The following is a 21,808-nucleotide window of genomic DNA, read 5'->3' on the forward strand; positions in this document are numbered from 1 at the left end:
AGGTTAGATAAATCAAATATGTAAAACAAGGACAAGTCACGCAGTAATAATAGTACAGACTCTTTCATTTTCATCTCCGTGTTTCCAGTGCATAATGTTTTCGTATTTTCAGGAATGTCCTTTTTTCACTCTCTGGACACAATAAGGCGAATTCAAGGCGAATGCAAGTATTTTTTTTTTCTGAGGTTATTTTAATTTCGGGCTAGAGATATTGCAATGTATGGGATAATAATAATAATAATAATAATAATAATAATAATAATAATAATAATAATAATAATAATATGCTAGTGGCTTATACGTTTCTCTTTGCTTTCCATAACTGTATATTGTATTCTTGCATTCAGTTCCAAAGCTGCAGCGGTGTTGAAGAAGGAAAAAGAAAGATGCAGATAATATCAATAGGCATAGATACGCAAAAAAAAAAGAAAAAAAAGAACAGTAATAATAATAAATAATAATAAATAAATAAGCAAAAGGAGAGTAGATAAATTTAGTAAAGGATAATCAGAAAACAGGAGAGGATCAACACCCTTATGACCGAGGGATAAGATACAGAAGAAATAGTTGTTTGTCATCTGTGAACAATTTCTTTGTAATCCCTGCCTCTTTGTACAGCTTGTTATGCCCGCCTCGTGTTATTTTATTTTCCTCCTCTTATCTTTCTTTCTCCCTTCACTTTATTTATGAAACGAATTTATTTTCCATATGACTTGTATCCTCCTCCTGTCCTTTCTTTTTCCTTTTTTTTTTCTTTCTTTTTCCCTTCGTTTGATTTATAGCACGAAATTGCTTTCCATACGACTTGCTATGTGCTCCTGTTTTTTTTTTTTTCATCCCGCTTCTTTATCTTTCTTTCTCCCTTCCCTTTATTTATGACAGGAGTTTGCTTCCCAATGATCTCCTGTAACACTTTTCCGCCTTTTTGAATGCGGGAACATGAAGATCTCAACTTTTCCTGGTTTGTGATGGCAAGGCCTTTTAGTATCGTTTGTATTTCCATTGCTTGGTATCTCATCCCCACCTATTTATAAATCCTTACTTTTCTTCATTAAACTGTTAAACTGTCAATTACTTGTTAGGAGTGGTGCAGCTAAACACAGTCTGGGTGGGGCGTGTTGCTGTTACGTATATGCTAGCAGAGTGGAGGCAGAAATTATTAAATAGAACAGGTAAATAAAGTAAAGGTGCCCTCGGTGTCCAAGCAGTGAGGAAATTTCTTCTTCTACTATTGTTTCTTGCTCTGCTTCTGCTTTTTTTATTTTATATACTTTAGTCACTATTACTACTACAACACTGCTTCCTAAGTATTATTATTATTATTATTATTTTTCCCCACAGTTGCGTGAATAGATAAGTATCCCCTGCAGAGTGAGAGTGGCGGCCATTTTCCGTGAGTGCCCTGCTCAGCATCAGACGCCACACACCACTATGGCGGCTGCTATTTGTTGTTTTTATCATTAGGGAATTTTTATGACCGTTACGAGAAGCTTTGGCGTGTGTGCGTGTGTGTCCGGCCCAGGAGACGTGAGCGAGCAGGCTACCAGGTGTGTAGTGAGGGGCAGGTGTAGCACAGGTGTGTGAGGGAGAATGAGGAGTGAGAGGAAGCACACTCATACCGCGGGAACCTTATACCTCAGTGTTTGGTGGTGACTGGTGACTGGTGAGCCTCATACCAGTGCTGTGTGGTGCTGTGTGCTGTGGCGGTACTGGTGTAGGCCGGAGTGTGGTGTGTGCTGTGTGCTGTCTGTTGTGGTACGTGGTGCAATTTTGTGGTGAATCAGGAAAAAAAAAAAAAGTCACATTTCAGAGTGATTACTGTGGGGTTTCTTGACGTCCCAGCAGTGTGAGGGTGTGGTGTGAGTCTCTGCTTTATTTATCTGGTTTACTCATCAATTGGCTGCCTTTTTAATATGGCTAGTCAATTTAGCAGGTAGAGAAAATTGTCTTGTGAAATACCGGGGTAGCTCAAGTCTGCACGTACGCCAGCCCCATGCTAGTGTTACCCAAAGGTTTGGTAGAATGAAGGACTGAATTATGTGCCTCGTGCATAACTGTTGTTGCAAGTAGGGTGTATTAATTAGTAGAAGGATCAAATAGGAATTTCAATGGTGTGTGAGTATAAAGGTGGATGTGTGTCTGTGGTGAGAGTTAGTGTGTTGCTGCTGCATGAAGGACCGCTGGTGGTGAGGCTTGACTAACTTTGCCTATCACGGTTTTGGTTCATTCTGGGTGATATTACCATGACTCCTGGCACAACCACAGGAGGGAAGGCGTGATACACTGCTTTGTTATTTGCTAAAGAGCTTACTGAATTGATCACTGGGATTTCTTAACTATGGTTGAACTCTATACTTGTCAACATCACGGCATGCAATCTTACCAACAGTGATGTGATGGAAGTAGTAGTGAGTTTGTAGGTTTGGTTTCTGTGAGAGCTTGCAGGGTTAGCTTTTGCAGGTTTCATCAAGAGCCTGTATGGTTAGCTCTTGTGAAATTTTGTGGTCTTAGCTTCCATGAGAGCTTGTAAACTGAGCCACTGAGAGTTTGTGGACTTAGCAACAATGTTGTAGTAGCAGTGGTGAGACTTTTAATAATTTTCGTAGGGGTTAGCATGTTCAGCTCATACCTGAGAGGTTCCAGGTTTGAATCCCAAGCTGAGCGGAGACTTGCTGGGTTTGTCTCCTTTTGTGCAGTAGTCCGTATTCACCTAGCAGTCAATAATACTGGATAAAAACAAGAAGCTAGTAGAAAGGCAGAAATATATATGCTAATCAGTTGTTGAGAGCATCCCCAGTGACAGTGGTATAATACTCACATGTGTTTGGATGATGAAATTATTGTGCCAGAGTCCATGACGTTGAATATCACTGCTTGGTGTGTACTGAACATGCGGTATTCATTGTTGCAGGAAGTGATGATTTGGTGGAGGTTTTGACAGTGATGTAAGGTTTTGAGACAGCTGCAGCAAGATGCCAACGCCAGGAAGAGGTGAGCACATCAAATATTTTGCTGTCTTATGTCAGTGATTTAAAGTAATGTGAGCAGTATTAACTAGATATATATAAATCAAAAGATACTTGCAGTGGAGTGTGTTGGATATTAAGTGACAATGATGATGTACAACTCTAAGTGGAAGTAATGCTGAAATTATCTCATGGTTTGAATTGTAAAATATTTACTATTTCTAACCATTCTAATCATGCAAGCTCTGCAATAAAATTCATAAATCTTTTTTTGACGTGAATAGAGCTTATGGTTATGATTTAGTGTTTGATCCAAATTAGTTTGATTATACACTGACAACACTGGTCCTTGTTAACATGGAATTTGCTATTACCAGTGTTACTGAAAATTATAGATTATATCCTCCATATTTAAAGTGTTAAAAGTAAGTGATGTAATATTTCACAAAATGTCAAACTGCCACAATGCAAGCTGAGCTGAATAAGAGGAGTCTGTGTCACCATGGCTGGCTCGCCTCTACAGGTCCCGGTCGGCCCCCGAAGAACCCCCGAACATGTACCTGGTGCTCGGAGGTCAAATCACAGCTGAAGTATGTGTTCCCAACCAGCTCTGGCAAACGGGAATTCTGCTCAGAAATGTGCCTCTCAGAGTACAGGAAAGCTCTCATGAAGGTAGGGAAGGCAGAGGAACCTACTTGCAGTTGGTGAGGACATTAGTGTATGCATTACCTGTAGGGTATCTTTTGCCACTATATGGCTGCTTATTCTGTGTTTTTAGATTTTGTATTAAAGCATCACTCACCTGTTTGCCCCATACAGCAAGGGACTTGTGCCAACTGTGACAATGTGATCCGCACGACACCTGTCAAGTGTGAATCGACAAGCGGCAGGAGGAGGGAACTGTGCAGCAATGAGTGCCTTAAGGCATGGGCCAAGAAAGAGAAGGAGCAGGCCGAGGTGGAAGAAGAGGTGGGCGTGGCCTCCTCTGTGTCCTCCATGGCCACCACTCCACCTTCTAGCATGTCTCCCTCCTCAGGCAACGGAGTGTCCCCAACGGAGAAGGCCCTGGCTGAGGTGGCCCCGGGTAGGAAAGGTAGATTGGAGGGTGTTTGGTTGTGTGAGAGGTGGAGGCCCGGGTCAGCTGGTTGTAAGTAAGGCTGCTGAGATTGTGTGTGTGTGTGTGTGTGTGTGTGTGTGTGTGTGTGTGTGTGTGTGTGTGTGTGTGTGTGCATAAGTGCCTTTGTGTGCCTTAGGGTGAGAGCCTGTCCTTATGAACAGGTTGGAGGAGGGTATGTGTGTGAAAGTGTGAAAGATAATTATAATTTACTTGTGTTTCTTGTAGAAAACCTGCATGTCAGATTACTATAGTGCCAAATTTGAATCAGTCATTTAAGTTTCTTCTCTGCTGACTGCCAAAGGCTGTATGTTTCATTAACTGTGTGTGCAAGGGTTATCAAGTTAGTGTTTTTATCTTACAGCTTCATAAGTATAGAATATATTCATAATAGCTTCTATTCATGGATCTTTTAAAAGCCTTGCATGACAATGCATGATGGCATGGCTGCTTAAGTCTTCCAGTTCAAATATGGCAGATCTTGATGGCCCATGGTAGAACATACAAGATCAGGTAGAGATGCATGAGAACCATGAATGTGCCTTCGTCATAATGAGATTTTGGGTGGAAAGAGTCTTCATTGTGACGGTGCAGTGTGGGGTCTTGTGGTGCTTCTCTTCATTGTGGTCATGGTATGAACAATTTGGGAAGGGTAAGGTTAAATGTATGCTTGCTTAGGAATGAGCAGTATGGGTGAAGCGCCAATTATGGTTTCAGCATGTTTTTTTCACAGATAGTTGTTGCACATAACATAACTGTGGCTGCAGTGTGCCAGTGTATGGAAGTTTGTTTGTTTGGTGGTGTGTATGTGTACAAGGTGTTGTTTTTGAGGTAGCACTGGTGTACTTGCTTGAACCAGCTGATCTGTTAAGCTCTCTTTAGTTTCTAGTGCCTTATGCCACCATCATTATTATTTGTTTAAATGTCTCCAGCTTATCTTTGCAGGATTAGACTTTTATAATATTGCTGCTGCTGTGTGGAATTGCCTGTATTTTTACAATGTTTATACACTTCATTCATAATCTCATGAAATAGTTTATAACTATTTTACACCTATATGTAGAGCATGCAGCAAATATTAGCTATGTTATATTATTTCAAATAATGTATCAAGTTATTTCCTAATTTAATCATTGACTTTACGTACAATTCTACATAATTTGATAATCAAAATAAAGACACATCCAGACCAGAAATTGATTTAATCCCAGCTGGGGACATCCTTTTAAGTTTATTTGGTCAGAGTTGTGGTGAAGGTTTCTTAAGAAGCCTGAGTTTGGGATGGAAAGTGATTGTCTTTACTAATACTTATCATTCTTAAACTCAGCTTAAAGTCATTCTTGTCACTAGAAGGATGAATTTATTTCAACTGATAACCAAAAAGTAATCATGCCATATGCTTCAATTGATGTATTCTTTCCTTTATGCTGTATTGAATTTAACTTAGTAGAAGTACATTGTGGCTCATCTGTAGCTTTCAAAAGTTATATATGATACTGCTTTTCTTATTAGTTTTAATGCACTCCTTCCTGTAAGTAGTGAGAAGGGATTGTACTCAAAAATTCTCTTAGCTTTATCTGTAAAGCTTCATATGCTTACTTAGTATGATTAAACTTTTATTCTCTCAGTGCTGGTCTGGATAAATCAGGGTGTGTAGCTAGGCAGCACAAGGCTGGTACATGGTGGTGGTTTTTACTTCAGGGCGTGGGCTGAGTGCAGCAGCCTTGGCACAGATAGAGGCAGCTGCTGAGTTCAAGTGGGAAGACTACCTGCTGGAGACCAACTCTGTACCCTCACCCGCCAAGTGCTTCAAACAGGTGAGCACCAAGCATATCATGGGGCTGTTCATTCCCCTCCTTTGATGTAGATTTGTCAGTAAGTCTTGTTATAGCAGTGAAGGTCATGGTTGTGATGTGACTTGGTCAAGCGAAAAGGGTGAAACAAACAACTGATGTATAGAGTTTACATGATGAATATTTGGAAGTCAAACTGAGAGGCTCAGGATGAGGTAGCAAGATAGAATAAAACTACTTGTGAACAGTGATATGAGGAAGACAAATCATGAATTAGTGGAGGAAGCTCCTGTGATGGAGTCACTGTCCACATCTCTTGATGTATCACTTGAGTCACAAGTGTCTTGATTTGGGATATCAGGATCGATTCCAAATGTACACTAATGGCAGGTTATTTCCCTTAGGGGTATTTTTCTCCTCTGACTGATGCTTTGTATTTATTATGACTGAGTGTAAGAAATTGTAGTATGAAGACATATCGATAAAGTGTGTCTAAGCAAAGTTGAAGGTACTAATAGGGGAGAAAAAGCCACTTGGAGGATGGAAGGATAGGATAAAGGATTATATGTGAAAATCCAAGCACTTGAACAAGCAAGAAGGAATGTTCGGATAGTGATATATAGAGGCTCTGCTGTTGTGGCCAACCCCTTTGGGGATGTTCCCAGAGGGAGCAGGCCATCCAAGAGATAGATTGATAAGATTAATAGACAAGTCCATAAAGATAATAGCAATTACAAGAAACTGCATTAACTAAAGGTAATTTAGAAATCTTCATACTTGAGTTTCTGAATTTTTTTCAGCACAAAATCCCTCCCAAGAATGAGTTTAAGATCGGCATGAAACTGGAGGCACTGGACCCTCGGAACTTGACATCCACCTGCATTGCCACAGTGGTGGGAACCCTTGGGCCACGCCTCCGCCTCCGCCTGGATGGCTCAGACAACAAGAATGACTTCTGGCGACTGGTGGACTGCAACAACGAGATCCACCCTGTGGGTCACTGTGAGGAGCATGGTGGCATGTTGCAGCCTCCTTTAGGTCAGTTCCCATTGAGAATCTTGTGTTATCTCCCATTAGCTAGTAATATTTTATTACCACTATTTGCCAATCTATCATGCCTGTAGCATTCTTCCTGGATCTCTCACAGCAGCTGACCATGGCAGAAATATCCATTTGTTAATACTACATCTCACATACTGTGCATTTTATATTGTCTAATCCAAGGAAGGAGTGCCAGGCAATATGGCCATTAAAGTATAGGCCATTCTCTGACCTTGGTGTATTGTAATCTTTCTGATACATAATTGGTATGAATATTTTACATCTGCTGCTTGGTTACATTTTTAACTTTTTTGTACCTTTCTTTAAAATAGCTGGTAAAATGTTATTCAGGTAAAAATTGGAAGAGGATTAAATGCTCTGGAGACTTGATCCATACATGAAGGTTTTGCTCTCAACAGGGTTCAGGATGAATGCCTCTTCATGGCCTATGTTCCTTCTCAAGACCCTGCACAATGCTGAGGTCTCCCCACCACACATCTTCCGCTCTGAACCTCCCACACCATCCAAAAATTACTTTGAGGTGGGCATGAAGCTTGAGGCTGTAGACAAAAAGAATCCACAGCTGATCTGTGCAGCAACTGTTGGTGAGTAATGTTGAAGGTTTTGACTGTTTGTATTATCAGCATTTTGTTGTAAATGGCATTAAGGTTTGAATTGTAAATTTCTTTTCAAGTTTCTTGAAAATTATAGACAAGTTATTTCTCTCCACACCATGTAGTTTCATGTTTTGATGTGATCTACTCCTTCACTGTAAAGGAGCTGTTAATGGAGACATGATCCACGTGACCTTTGATGGATGGAGAGGAGCTTTTGACTACTGGTGTCGCTATGACTCAAGGGACATCTTCCCTGTGGGCTGGTGTGCCATGTCTGGACATCCATTGCAGCCCCCTGGACAGATGTGTATGTATGAGTATTATTTCTGGTTTGTTGTGGTTGTTATAGTAGGAAACTATTGATGATGACATACAGTGGGAAACCATCACTGATGTACACCCCCATGTGTTGTGGTGCAGGGGGGCCTCCCAGCAGCCGCTACAAGGCTCGGGTGCTGAACATCCCACCTCCACTGGCCGGTGCATCAGCCAAGTCTCCAGAGATAGTGCCAGAGAAAAGTCCTCTCTCCTCTCCCACCTCCCCCACCAAGCCTGCCTCACGGGGCAGGCAGCGATCCCCCTCTCCACCGCCAAGCAGTCCTGACCCACCCCACCAGGCCTCACCCACTGCTAAGTCCACACAGAATTCGTCCACTGGCAAGACGCCGCCACAGCCTGCTGCTGCCACCAAGCCATCACCTCAGCAAAAACCAACCTCAGCCTTGTCTAAACAGTTGTTACACACCAAACCACTATTATCATCTTCATCCTCCTCATCGTCGTCATCCACATCATCATCATCATCCTCATGTACATCGAGCCCATCGTCATCCCTGTCAACCATAAAGCCTTCATCTTCAAGTAAGTCATCTGCATCCAAGTCATTATCATCATCATCAGTGACTTCACCAGATGTCCCTCCTTCATCCTCACCCTCATCCTCCAAGCCCCCTGCAGGATCAGTGGGTTCCGAAGGCAGCACCTCCACCACTCCTGCTGCCTCCACCACCGCCACCACTACCACCACCACTGCACCGTCAGACACACCCACCTCCATCACCACCACTGCTGCGCCCACCATCAGTTCGTCAAGTAGCTCTCCCTCGCGCCCACCAACCCCAAGGACTCCAGAATCTCCCCTCATCTCCACCTCCCAGAAGATACTGCCCTGCTCCCCAAGTCCAGGAGGAGGAACAGACCCCACCAAGCCTCCTCCACCTCAGAAGTCACCCAGCATCACAGTCACAGAACCAGATACCTCAACAGTTCATAAACTAAGTGCCTCAGGTGAGTATTGCTTGAGGTCCCTCCCTTATACAAACATGAACTCCTAAACTGTCGTGGTCACTTATATTACCAAGTTCCTCCAGTCTTGTGATGCTGTAATTGCTTGCATAATCATTAACTTTCCTGCTGTGTATTTTGAATTTTTGTTGTATGCTTCCTCTTGAATGTATCTGAATGATCTCTGGCAACTTACCCCCTTCATCATGAGGGCTGATGGCAAACACCTGTCAGGTTTTTATTGAGAATGTTGGAGACTGCTGGCATTTCATCACTTGCCTGGTGGAAATATTCTCTCTCTCTCTCTCTCTCTCTCTCTCTCTCTCTCTCTCTCTCTCTCTCTCTCTCTCTCTCTCTCTCTCTCTCTCTCTCTCTCTCTCTCTCTCTCTCTCTCTCTCTCTCTCTCTCTCTCTCTCTCTCTCTCTCTCTCTCTCTCTCTCATATGCAAACACACACACAGATGCAGTTTTTCACTTCTCTAATGAGTGCCTATTTCTTACATCATCAGTGTAGCTGCTGCTGTGGACTAATTCATCCCCCTTTTTGTGTACCTCAGTGGTGGTGTATGTCAACCATGGCTGCACCTGTGGCCCTTACCTGGACAACAGCCGGGTGGGAGAGCTGCCACTACAGTTTGGGCCAGGTAGCCTCAACCGAGTGGTGCGGGAATCCATCCAGGCGCTGGTGGACGCTGCCCCTGACCCCAGGACTGTTACATCCCTTCTACCTCAGGGCACCGGGAAAGTCATCATAAAATGTAAGGTTTTGTGCTACTTTATATTTATGAAGTTGGCAAATATTGGTGGATAACTAAGTAGGGATTCTTGATATTACCTTGTGTTGTTGTCTTTCACAGATATTTTGACTAAAATATAAAGTTAGTAATTTATTTAAATCAAGAGTCACTTAAAATTTTGTAGTATTTGCTTTATGGATTGTGCTTATAAGATAACTTCAATCTTCCAAATTGTGCAAATACAGCAAGTGTTGAAGGGACTCCTGAGACACACAGACTCCCTTCCCTGGAGAAGGTGGAAGACTTCTGGAGTGCCCTGGAGACCTTGTTTGAAGACCTGATGTGTTGTGAAAACTTCTACACTCAACATCCCATCAGTCAGTGTACCAAATGTGCCCGCCAGAGCCCTGCACAGTTCAAGAGGGGTATGTACCACATGCTGTTTTGACAGCAAAGTTGCTGTTAAATGATAAAATATATCTAACTTAATGAGAAGGAAATTATTTTAAATGTTTTAGATTTTATCGTCATTTTTTTTTTTGTGTGTGTGTGTGTGTGTGTGTGTGTGTGTGTGTGTGTGTGTGTGTGTGTGTGTGTGTGTGTGTGTGTGTCTCAGAACAAGAGGCAGCCCAGCAGGTGACAACAGGTGTCAAGCGGCCAGCTCCATCGCCACCCAGTGATGCCACCCCTACCAAAGTGTCCAAGCCCACTTTGCAAGGTGAGCATGTCATTGGGAAATTGTTATGAAAAATAAATCCTGTCATTGTGATGAAATGCTTCTGTTGAGTCAGTTACTGCATATATGAATTGGTATTACACTCCTTTTCCCATCCCACACAGAGCCTTCCCCCTCTTCAGTGAGTGATCCTGGCCACAGCCCTCGGCCCCGTGGGGATCCAGCTGAGTGGACAGTGGAGGAGGTCATTTCACACATTGCTGCCACAGACCCAGCTTTAGCCAGCCATGCTGACCTTTTCAGGAGACATGTGAGTTTACACTTCATATCTGTCTATCAGAACTAGATACAAAAATGTGTTAGACATTTATATTTTCTAACATTTCTGTTTATAATTTATAGGATAGGAGAAAATGTTGAATGAAATTGTGCATTGCAGGAGATTGATGGGAAAGCACTGCTGCTACTGAACAGTGACATGATGATGAAGTACATGGGTCTAAAGTTGGGGCCTGCTCTCAAAATCTGCAACCTCATTAACAAGATTCGTGGCCGCAAGCACCTGGTTTCTTAGACCCAGTCATTGTTTTCACCTGCCATCATTATCAGGTAGTGTATTTTTGGGAGACAGAGAGATAGAGTTACAGGTGAATTGTAATTTTTATGAATAAAATTATTATTCATAAGCATGATTACCCATTTGAAACTCAGGAAAATTACAAAACTATTGTAAAGACACTCCCCAAGTTACAAATGAGTTATGTTTCAAGTGCCTGTTCATAAGCTGTTTTGTTCATAAGTAGTTTTTTGTTAATTATTTTGGGTGTACAGTACCCAAAAGTCATAGCACTAAACTCAAGGATTGCAAAACTCAGGATAACAAAAATGCTGAAATATGCTTATTTATGCTAGCCACATAGCCTAGCATTGTGTGAGCACCTTTTGTCACAATGGTGCAGTGATGCAGCAGTGTAAATAAAATGGCATATCTTGATCCTGCAGTTACAATTGACTGGATTTCTCCTGAGCCAGTTTCACCCACACAGTTACATCATACCACACACCATAACTGGCCACACAACAAACCAGATTACACTCAATCACACCACATGAAGCCACATACACCTAGCCACACCTCAACCAACTGATATTACATCTAGCTACATCACAGCCCACATCTCACCCTCTACACCATGCCACACACAACACTCAGCCACACCACACCACACATAGCACCCAGCCACACCATGGACACAAAGCCCCATCATGCCACACATCATACTGTAGCTGTTAATATATTATAACTGTTAAATTTACAAAGCTGTTAAATTTACATAAGCTGTTAAATTTACATTCCTTAGAGAGACATAGGTTAAGAGGGGACCTCATAGAAGTCTTTAAGTGGTATAAGGGGGATGTAACCAAAATTCTTAGGATCAGCAACCAGTATAGAACAAGAAATAATGGGTTCAAGCTTGAAAAATTTAGGTTTAAGAAAGAGATAGGAAGAAATTGGTTCTCATATAGAATGGAAGATGAGTGGAACGGATTCAGTAATCATGTTGTTAGTGCTAAGATGTTAGGGAGCTTTAAGAGAAGATTAGACGGGTTTATGGATGGGGTTGATGGGTGGAAATAGGTAGGTATATTTCATACAGAGACTACCACGTGTAAGTCTGATCGCTCCTTGCAGCTTCCCTTGTTTCTTATGTTCTTATGTTCTTATACCAGGCACACCACACAAGAACTCATACTACACTTAGTACCTCGCCAATCCATATCACTTCCAGCTACTTCACTATCACTTGCATCACAAGAGCAACACAGCAACTCCTATCACACAACCATACTACATAGTCTTGTTTGAGTGTGTATTTTATCCTCCCATTTGGTATGATGCAGTGTACAGGTGGCTCAGGATTGCTCATGACCCAAGCCTCATGTTTGTAACTTGAATGTTCATAAATCTGGAAGTGCCTGTATTTGTGAGTTCAAACTTCACAAATCAGTGGACAGTGGTTGTAGTGTTGTTATTAGGTAGTCCAAAACTAAAGCAGACAATTTTCATCACTTGAGTTACAGTGAAAAGCATTAGAGAATTCTGTGTTGGTCAGCAGGTGTTTTTTTATGTATTATATTTAGTGTAATTTTATACCCACTTTGTTTGTGTGTTGTATATTTATATAACAGCATGCATGCAGTTTTATAGGTTGTATAGATGTTTGCTTGGATAAATTTCATAATATAGAACCATTTTCTTTTTAGGATGATGTGTCATTGGGACCATGTAAGGAGCCCTTTTCCTCACAAAGATTGAATGGGAGAAGCACTGCACTCTTGCCTTACCACTGGGATCTTGAAGCACAATCAAATATATGTTCATGGAACACAGGAAGCCTTTCTTCTTTGCTGTAAAACTAGAAAATATTGACACTTGGCCCAACATCTGAACTGCTGGTGAGAGGGAGGACACTAGTGTGTTGTATTGTTGTGGATTAGGAATGTCTGGTGGTTTGAGCTATAACCTTCATGAAAATATTAGTGTAAATTGCATCAACATGCACCTTTTTTTATATATATTTTTATTATTAAGAATTCTAAAGAATGCAGTAATGACGAGACATTTCCAAGTAACTGGAACTCATAATTGTCGAACTCTTAAGCAACTGGTGACATAATAGTGCATGTGTCACTAGACTGACAGAGAGCACATGCATCACAAGAATTGCTGCCGTAAATCAAATAGTAGCTTCCAGGAATTGTGTTGAACATGAACACTCATTAGTCTTTTTCTTGTCAGTGTTTCCTTCTCCAGTACACAGCAAAGCCAGGGGGAATATCAACAAAGATTCTTTGTCTTCATCTCAGCCTTCTGCTTAGACTTGTGCTTATCTCCTAAGTGTGCCTAAAGTTGTGCTGAACCTTGGTTGAGACAAACTCTTAAGCCTCAGTTATGAAATGGTGAAAGAGCAAAACTGTAAAATCTTATATTTCTTAATTTCAAGTTAACAGTACAATCTTTTTACATTTTTTTTATTAAATAACAAAAATGATTTATCATTGATTTTGTAAGGATGTGAGCCCATAAATTTGTGGTTTTCAATAAGTAAATTAGATCCTGCGCAAGGTGCATGTATTTTGTTTCATTGTTTACATTGAGCCAGCATTGCTCCGCCACTCCCAGTCAACAGTGCCTCCTTTCCTGTCTTTTTTCTTTAGTATGGAGGAGAAGATGACCACTAAGGCCGAAAAGGTCAATAGAGGAAACACAGCTGAACCAGTTGTAAGACTTTCCTTCCTCTTCCAGTTAGTATTATGAGGAAAGATATAGCCTGAAGGGCTTCACTCATTCAGCAGCACAAAAAAGCTGCATGGGCCTCTATTACTAAGAAAGTAAATGAGACATGCCAACAGCAAGATACAAGAAGACCTAAGGTCATCATTGTTGCAGAGCTGCATTTCCCATTGGCTAATTAACACTAATTATTATTTTGATTATTAGTGTCAGTGCATCACTCCTTCCTATGAGGCTCTCCGAGGCATCTCCCACCAAATCTGTCACAAATAACACTCCTGCAGATCTAGTCTATACATGTCCAATAGTTCACTGTCATTCAAGTCATCAAGAACATCCTTAAGGAGTTGATGATTCTTGAAAAGGCGAGCTTGGGCTTGACAGTTGACCATCTTTGGTTAACTTAGTTGTAGCCTAACTCTTAAAATTAAGCTACCTCCGAACCTGTCTTAAATTTTCAGCGCCTTAAGACCTAGACTCAGCACGACTCAGGAAATTAAGCCCAACTGTGAGCATAAAAGTGAGCCAAATATCTGTAGTTAAGAATCTTTGTTAATACAGCCCCAGTAACTTTGGTGGAGGGTTTCCAGCTTTGTCCCAATGCTTGGGTAGACAAAAACAAATGCCAGTGGTTTTGAAGCCCCATTACCACAGACCATTGCAAAAGGCTGATAGGAATTGCTGTAAAAAGTGAGTCAGAGTGATATTGATACAAGCACCAATTAATGTTTGATGTGGGTGGAGCTGTGTGCATGCCAGCCCTAACCACAGCCATAACCTGTAAAATAGACATATTTTGGCTTGGCACTGGCCAGCCATGGATTTGAGAAATTGTTCTTCTGTCTTTCCTCACAGCTCACCTCTGTACAACATCTGATTCTGGCAATAACAACTTTATAAGACAGAACAATGAGCACTTTTGGTTTTATTTTATTATTCAACTTTAAATATTTAAGATATTATGACTGTGGAAAGAAGAGCAGTTTTTCTGTAAAACCCTTGTAATGAGAGAATGATCCTTGCCAACACACATCATATAGGGGTTAAAAATAATTTGGTATTATTGTCTTGAAATAACAGTCATTACTGAAATTTGATCAGGATAGCCTCTGAGATATCACTCCAGCTTACTCTGTTCCATACACACTCTTCACCTTCCTATTTATTTACCAGGCATATCTCCCCATTAAAGAGAACTTGCCAGGACAAGATATCATGTCTGGTCTCATTGTAGGAATGAAAATTCTGAGATGATCCTCCAGTCCCTGACTCTGCCCCTTTTAATTGCCTTTTTAAGATACAGGGACAAAGACAGATGCTTCTAAGTGATAAATGGATAGATGTTTCTACATTTATGAGAAGGGCTTTCCAAGATAGAGGGTACCAATTAATGCCAATTACTTTTTATGAAGGAACAGTCCCTAATTGCATATCTATAAACAGCATATACTGAAATGTAAAAAAATTAAAGCATCTATAATGTATTACTTGTTTAACATCATATTAAAATTTTTACTACTCTTGTTCCTAATATACTTTTTTGCGTAAATGACTTCATAAACATAAACAACTTCATAAACATAACTGTTTCCCAACTAGGCAAATTTACATCTGCTGCAGAAACCTGTGGGTCTCTTCATTGTAGTGGTGAAGCAGCACACCCATGCGTCTGACAAAGAGCCTCAAGTGCGGCTCATTCTAGTGGCCTTCATTTTTCATGTAGTTATACTTAGATTTTGGGCTGCAACTGTCACTTATTTTGTTATTGAATAAACTATCAAAGTAGTTTTTCAGAATAATAATAATCTATCTATACACCAGACTGACATTCCCTTCAACAAGTTATAGTCAAACCATTGGAATGCTTATGCATTACTATTCAAATGGATTGCCTGAGGCAAGGCTTCTTGATCCATGTTTCATCTGGCAGCTATTGACTTGATCCACTAAAACTCCTTTCCTCAGGTATATATATAAATTTTTAAGGGTAAAAGTTTATCAAAATTTTCAAAATCTCTGAGCTAGTCTCCTCCATGTAGGATTTAGTTGAACAGAATTCATTAGATGCATACAAATGGAAGCTACAAGATATGTTTAATGACTATTATATTAGCTTCTCAATTACTCATATTCACAATTCAGTTTCCACAGTACGCACTCTTGACTGCTATGCCTTATTCCATATCCAGGTCCTGTGTCCAAGACTTGGAGGCAGTATATCTACTCTGCATATCCTTTTTCAATTAGCTTGTTCTCAGTGGGAGTTATAAATACCTGTTGGCTCCTGAATTTGGATTTCTCTTACTACCACAAGGCAGTGGTGACTCAACTATCTTGAAGACCAGTTTGCAAAAATGATGTCATTAAATGCAACAAAAATGTAATAAATATTAAAAGCAAGTTTTGAATTGATATTTGGGCATAATGAAGCCATCTCCATTGCAGTACAGATGTTCCCTGACTTACAAACAAGTTAGGTTTCAGACAGCTTTTTGTAAAATCATTACTTTTATTAGCTGTTATCGTATTTTTCAGCACTGAAGACACTATTTTTTTCCCTAAAATGAGTTGTGAAAATCTGTCATACATCCTGGAGGCTGAAGGTTGCTTTTTTCAACAAACAAGTGGTATTTCACATGTGGTGGATCAATATTGCCGGTATTTCCACTCTCCTGAAACATCTTGACCTTAAGAGAATATTATTAAGTGACAAAAGAAGTAAAACTGTGGTGTGTTGAAAAGGTTTAACGGTAAATCCTGTTAATAAGAAGACTACTGTTATTGCTTACTCACTACCTGTCACCATCTTGATTCACTGTTTGTAATGGTTCCAAAAATCCAAAGGTCATTGTCGGTCTTTTGTTGCCCAGTGGCTGTCTTGATATGTGATGTTGTTTATTTATGTTTTAGGATTTTTAAAAAAATTTTTGGTCTTCAAAATTAAAGTGCGTCCTTAAGGATGTAGCATCTTTAGTGCTGGGAAATGTGGTATTGTAAAATATTTTGGATGTATATGTCTAGGTAATATAATGAAGTTATTTTAAAACAATACTGTACAGTACACACTGTACAAACTGATAAAGATATTCAGTTCATAATAATAAAACAAAAGGTAAATTAATAAATTATACAAATACTGTACTACTGTACTGTAAGCGTGGGCTACTCTTACCATTTTTTCATCACAATTAAGTTTCTTTATTGTAGCCACCATAGTTTCCATTGAGATGGCTTGATGCTTCTTAGCACTGCCACTATCATCACTAGCCTTATGCTCATCACCAGCCATGATTATTAATCAGAGTTGGAAAATGTGCAACAAAATTTTGAGAACAACCAAGCAAGTGGTAGCATGTTGGGAATTGAATGTAAAAAACATGGTGCCTCTCTCCTTCGCTACACTGCTGCCTGGTGTGGGTTGCGGCCTAAAGTGGCACTAGGCGGGAGGTGCACAGCGAGTTTGAATCATCAGTGGAGTGACAAACAGAATTTGGACTTGCAGGGATTCTTGTTTGTATCTTGGGACATTCATAACTCAGATGTTTGTAAGTCAAGTAGCATCTGCATAAGATAAAATCATCAATGCTTTCTGCCAGAAAGCAACACCTATAATAATGGGCCTGTGATTTTATCATTTTTAGGTTAACTCAACCGACTTAAAAATCATGGATCTCACATCCAATCTGTGAAGATATTAACTTAAGTAAGAACTTTCCATTGTATGCCAGACATGCAAAACACTACAGTCCTGGTCTTGTTTGGAAAGGGAAATGTAAGGCTGAACTGAAAAATTATTACAAAACTGGAACTATCTGACATTTACACCCCACTGAGAACAGACTGATTTCTTGCACCCTCACTGCAGCTCACAGTGCTGTACTGGGGGACTGGTGAAACTGTCCACCTCTAGAGGTGCTGCTGTACTGAGCCCTGGAACAGAGAAAGTGTCTAGATTTTTCATTTTGTGTGTGTTGGTACTTTCATGCATTCTCATGTGAATGAAAGTCACATTAATTCAAGACGTATTCTCAGCTCAAGAGTTCAGGGCTGTGGGAGACATCCGGTGGCAAATGATTCTGCTAAGTCCCCTATTTGCCTTCACTCTTACAGCTTTCTGTTTTTTATATAGGTGAAGAAGACATGTATAACTTTGCAGGGACATGGCAGACTGTCATCATTGCTTTCTTCAGCCAGATGTACACATGCAAAAGAAGTTGAAGTTGGGATAGTCAGATTAAGGTTTTTGAATATTATTATTAGGGAATGTCATAAGAAAGTATTTCTTTTAATGACAAATCTGAAATATTATACCAGAATAGTATAGACATGACCACAAGGAAGGCTGATCTTTGTTATTCTTCCTTACTCTGTGGTTGATGTAAAACCTGCATGATATACAGAAACAAAATATTGAGAAAACAGGGTTTGAATTATGCACATGCTAATAATATGCTTTAGCTTTGACATTGTATGTTGTTAATTTTCAATAATGTGAAGAACCACCTATTCAGAGAACCATGTGTCATACTTTTGTAAACTTATATTGGACACACTGTGTGTATTCAGTTGTAGGGAAAGAGAACTGGTAGGTAAAGTGACTTGGCTGGGCATCATTTCAAGTGACTTGGGGAAATGTTGGCACTCTCCTCTGACATATATTCTCGGCCTCTTGGTATACATAATTTGTGCAAATTGTCAGTTTCTGATAAAGGAAATGAGTATGGCTCATTATTACAGTTGCAAACTTTTTATGAACATACAAGATAACTGGCAATATTATTTGTATTTTATTAGAATTATTGAAAGCTATGCAGGTGAAAACATTTCCATTACCTCATATTGTAAGTGAATGGATATATATGATAAGTTTCTGAAATGCCTTTGGGCTGTCTCCATGTATGTGGCAGATAGAGCAAACCTGTAATTTTTTAAGAGCAACTCATAAGTAGCATCTGTATGACAGCAGAAGAAAACTGCTGCAAAGGTCAGTATGGCAGTGTGCCACAGAGGTGCCTGCTTGGCACAGGACTCACAGTACAAGATAATGCCGTGCCACAGAGCACACAAGCGCTCCCTCGGGGGATCTCTTCTAACTTGCATGTTGTAGTTTACCACATGTAACATTTATCTATTTAAAACCTCATCCAATTTAGTAATTTTCCTCCTCGTAGGGGCTCTAAATTTGTGATATTAGATTAAGCACCTAATTTTATCACTAAGTGTTGATGTCTTGATTTTTTTTTTTCCTTATTTTGTATATTTAAATTTTTCCCACCTTAATGCTGGCTCTCTGCCTCTGGCTCACTTAAGGTCTGAACCAGCCCATCCCACACAAACACACACACACACACACACACACACACACACACACACACACACACACACACACACACACACACACACACACACACACACACACACACACACACACACACACAGTTTGAAAATTTGGTATTGAAAGATGGGATAGTATGAGCTTGACTCAATCCTGTAAAAATGCAAATAAGCAACTACACACACAATCTGACTGTGACAAATCCAAAAGTGGGATTTGTAACTCATATGATTTATTTACTGTGTTTGAAGTTAACTGTTGTACTGAAGGAACATGCAAAGACAGAGATACAGTTCAGTGATGGTTGTTTTGTGTCTTCCATATACTGTGCTGAATGCTAATCTCAGTCAACTAAGCCAGCTTTCTTTATTGTATAAGTTGGTAGCGTTATCGGCAGTACTCTTCAAAATGAATGTCTTGGTAAATGACTTCACATAAGTTGGTTGGTGGATTTACCCTCTTATAGCTCTGTCTTGTAACATTTTTAGTTAGGAAAGCAGTCCTCAGTAGAGGTGTAAGTGTTGGTAGTGAAGGAAAACCTTTGCCTTGACATTCATGACTTGTGTTTCAGAGGCTTACAGGTAAAGTTGTCCATAACATGGTATTGAAGGTCAAAGACCCATATAGTGATGCCAAATTTATAAAATTACAGTGAGTTGAGAACCCGTAAGTTTGATGATCAATTTATGTATGAGGTGTTGTGAGTGTATTATTATGTGAATCTCCTTTCCTTTCACTATTTTTTATTGTATGGCAACCCTCAGTAGGCCATATATTTTGCTGCCCAGTCTTCTTCTGTCACCCGGTGTGGGAGGGTGAGCCTGCCCCCTTGTCCTCACCCTCCCTCATCCCGGCCGCTTATGGAAGCTGCCGGGGAGGTCCAAAAGTTCAAATTACAGCACAAGAGTCTACCAGTGCTGCTAGGCATGTAGGATTATATGTGAATCACCTTCATGTATCACCTGAACTCACTATACATGTTAAGAATAATTAAACTATAATTGTTTTGTTTTGCAGAATCTTGTTAAGACAGTTATACTGGATAACACTTTGTCTTACCAGATACATAATAAATTGATGACCTGAGTCACACTGATAATTGATTCTTGCTGTAAATAAAGAAGGTATCACTGTTCATTCTATATTTCAATGAAAGCAGTTTATGACATAAACAGCAGTTGTCATCATGTAATATATACTTGAAATCTTTACCACGTTTTTTTTTTCCCCAAATCATATTTACCTGCAGACCAAAATGCTTTTATAACTAGCAGCAATGCCCATGGAGGCCTGGTTTCTGCTAGGGAAGACAGCTGAGTGCACTTTCTAGTTATTCTACCACGTAGTGAATGGTCAGGTGATGTGACGCCTACAGGACAAAAGTTGTCTACCAGCAGAGATGAAATCAAACATACTCAGGCGTGCTTTCAGATCTTAGGTGGATACACCTGTGGCCCATGGAGGCACGACACCTTGATCTGACAGTCAAACTCGCATCGCATTGCACTCTCTCATAACCTGGCTGTTGCGTACTCTGAGGAAAAATCTATTTTGTTGATTTTACGCTAGTAACACTGGTATGATTCACCACTGGTATGTGCTGCTAACGCTTTGTGTCCGATGTCTACTTGTATATGACACAAGAACATCTGTACACAGAAGCTGCAAGGAGCCATCAGACCTACACGTGGCAGGAATAACCAATTTCACATTTTGATGTTTTCGTCGCAACAATAAATTTGATTATGTCACACCGTTTTTGTACAACGGTGTAGGAGACACAACAAGCAGTGAGGATTTTCCCAGGGCAAGCAAATGTTACCGGCAAAATATTATTCACACCACCTGCTAGCAAAGGCGACCATGCATTGTTGCTAAGCTGTGTTCCGCTACTTCCCTGGTGCGAGCCTTCTCTCCTGCGGGTTCTCTCTCTCTCTCTCTCTCTCTCTCTCGTGACTACTAAGAACAAATCAGTGGGAGTCATTCAAGGATGTTTTCGTTATTCTAGTTTAACAAGGATCATGCACTTTAAACGAGTAAAACCCAAATGAGAACCCGACAAGACATCTCTGCAGCCTTGAAGTTAGGTCTGATGAAAGTGATCAGTGTAGCTACTGAGCCGCGGCAGAGAGGAAAGAAACCTTATGCTACAGACGAGACGGAAATTTGAAATCCCCTGGCAAAATTATTACCCCTCAGAGATCAAGAAAGTTACATTGAATCTTTGTGGAAAGAAAACACGACTGTCAATCACATTTATATAAAGGAAGAAAATAAATAAGTATACAGACTGTTTCCATGCATCGATCGGGCACGAGAGGAGGGAAGAAGTGTAGGCCATTGACTGGAGTACATTTGCAGTCTCGACCTCTCGTTCCTTTTACTATGAAAATCAGTGTCACTCTCTCCTTGATTATCCCTAAGTATATTTGCTTTGAATATTTTCGTTTCTTAAAACACCTGGAGCACCAAATCCTGGAGGGGAGGGACCAACACCCACCTCCCCGCGCACCTCGTATTTCTGCTGATTATTTCGCTGCCTTGCTTTTTTTTTTTTTTCTGCGTCACAGTTATGTTACCATGATTATAACATACAAAAAAAAAAAAATACTGGTCGTGTCCCATTAGTCTTTCAGTTTGTCCAAGCGTCGCTGCGCCATCTGTTTATGCTAAGAGAGAGAGAGAGAGAGAGAGAGAGAGAGAGAGAGAGAGAGAGAGAGAGAGAGAGAATAATATCGTACATTTCTATGAAACAATGGTTGTTGTATGAATTATAATTTAGCAGCAGCTGTGATGGTAGAAATGAATTAGAAGATTTGGCCTTACGATGTGCAGGTCTGGCATTACTGTATTTTGCCCCTGTTATTGTTCAATGCTTCACTCCTCTCCTGCACTCCTAAAAAATAACCTAAAAAAATAAATAAATAAAATGAAATAAAATAAAAAAAAGT

At 40.3% G+C, this 21,808-nt stretch overlaps 1 protein-coding gene across 3 annotated transcripts; it reads left to right on the forward strand.

Annotated features, from left to right (window-relative positions):
* The first annotated feature begins 1,398 nt into the window (after positions 1-1,398).
* LOC135111704 (polycomb protein SCMH1-like) lies at positions 1,399-20,068 on the forward strand. Of its 3 annotated transcripts, none has more exons than XM_064025327.1 (15): positions 1,399-1,547; positions 2,912-2,991; positions 3,490-3,638; positions 3,786-4,059; positions 5,782-5,897; positions 6,674-6,911; positions 7,334-7,519; positions 7,692-7,838; positions 7,952-8,813; positions 9,367-9,572; positions 9,797-9,976; positions 10,168-10,269; positions 10,392-10,537; positions 10,667-10,836; positions 12,493-20,068. In XM_064025327.1, exons 2-14 carry the CDS (start codon positions 2,973-2,975, stop codon positions 10,799-10,801), a joined length of 2,760 nt encoding a protein of 919 aa, XP_063881397.1. In that variant the 5' UTR covers positions 1,399-1,547; positions 2,912-2,972; the 3' UTR covers positions 10,802-10,836; positions 12,493-20,068. The 3 variants fall into 3 exon arrangements, with proteins under 3 accessions (XP_063881397.1, XP_063881399.1, XP_063881398.1); XM_064025329.1 differs by having other exon boundaries at positions 3,786-4,050; XM_064025328.1 differs by lacking the exon at positions 1,399-1,547 and adding an exon at positions 1,609-1,755.
* The last annotated feature ends 1,740 nt before the right edge of the window (positions 20,069-21,808 follow it).

This window comes from Scylla paramamosain, chromosome 22 (assembly GCF_035594125.1).
Source record: "Scylla paramamosain isolate STU-SP2022 chromosome 22, ASM3559412v1, whole genome shotgun sequence".
Taxonomy (NCBI): Eukaryota; Metazoa; Arthropoda; class Malacostraca; order Decapoda; family Portunidae; genus Scylla; species Scylla paramamosain.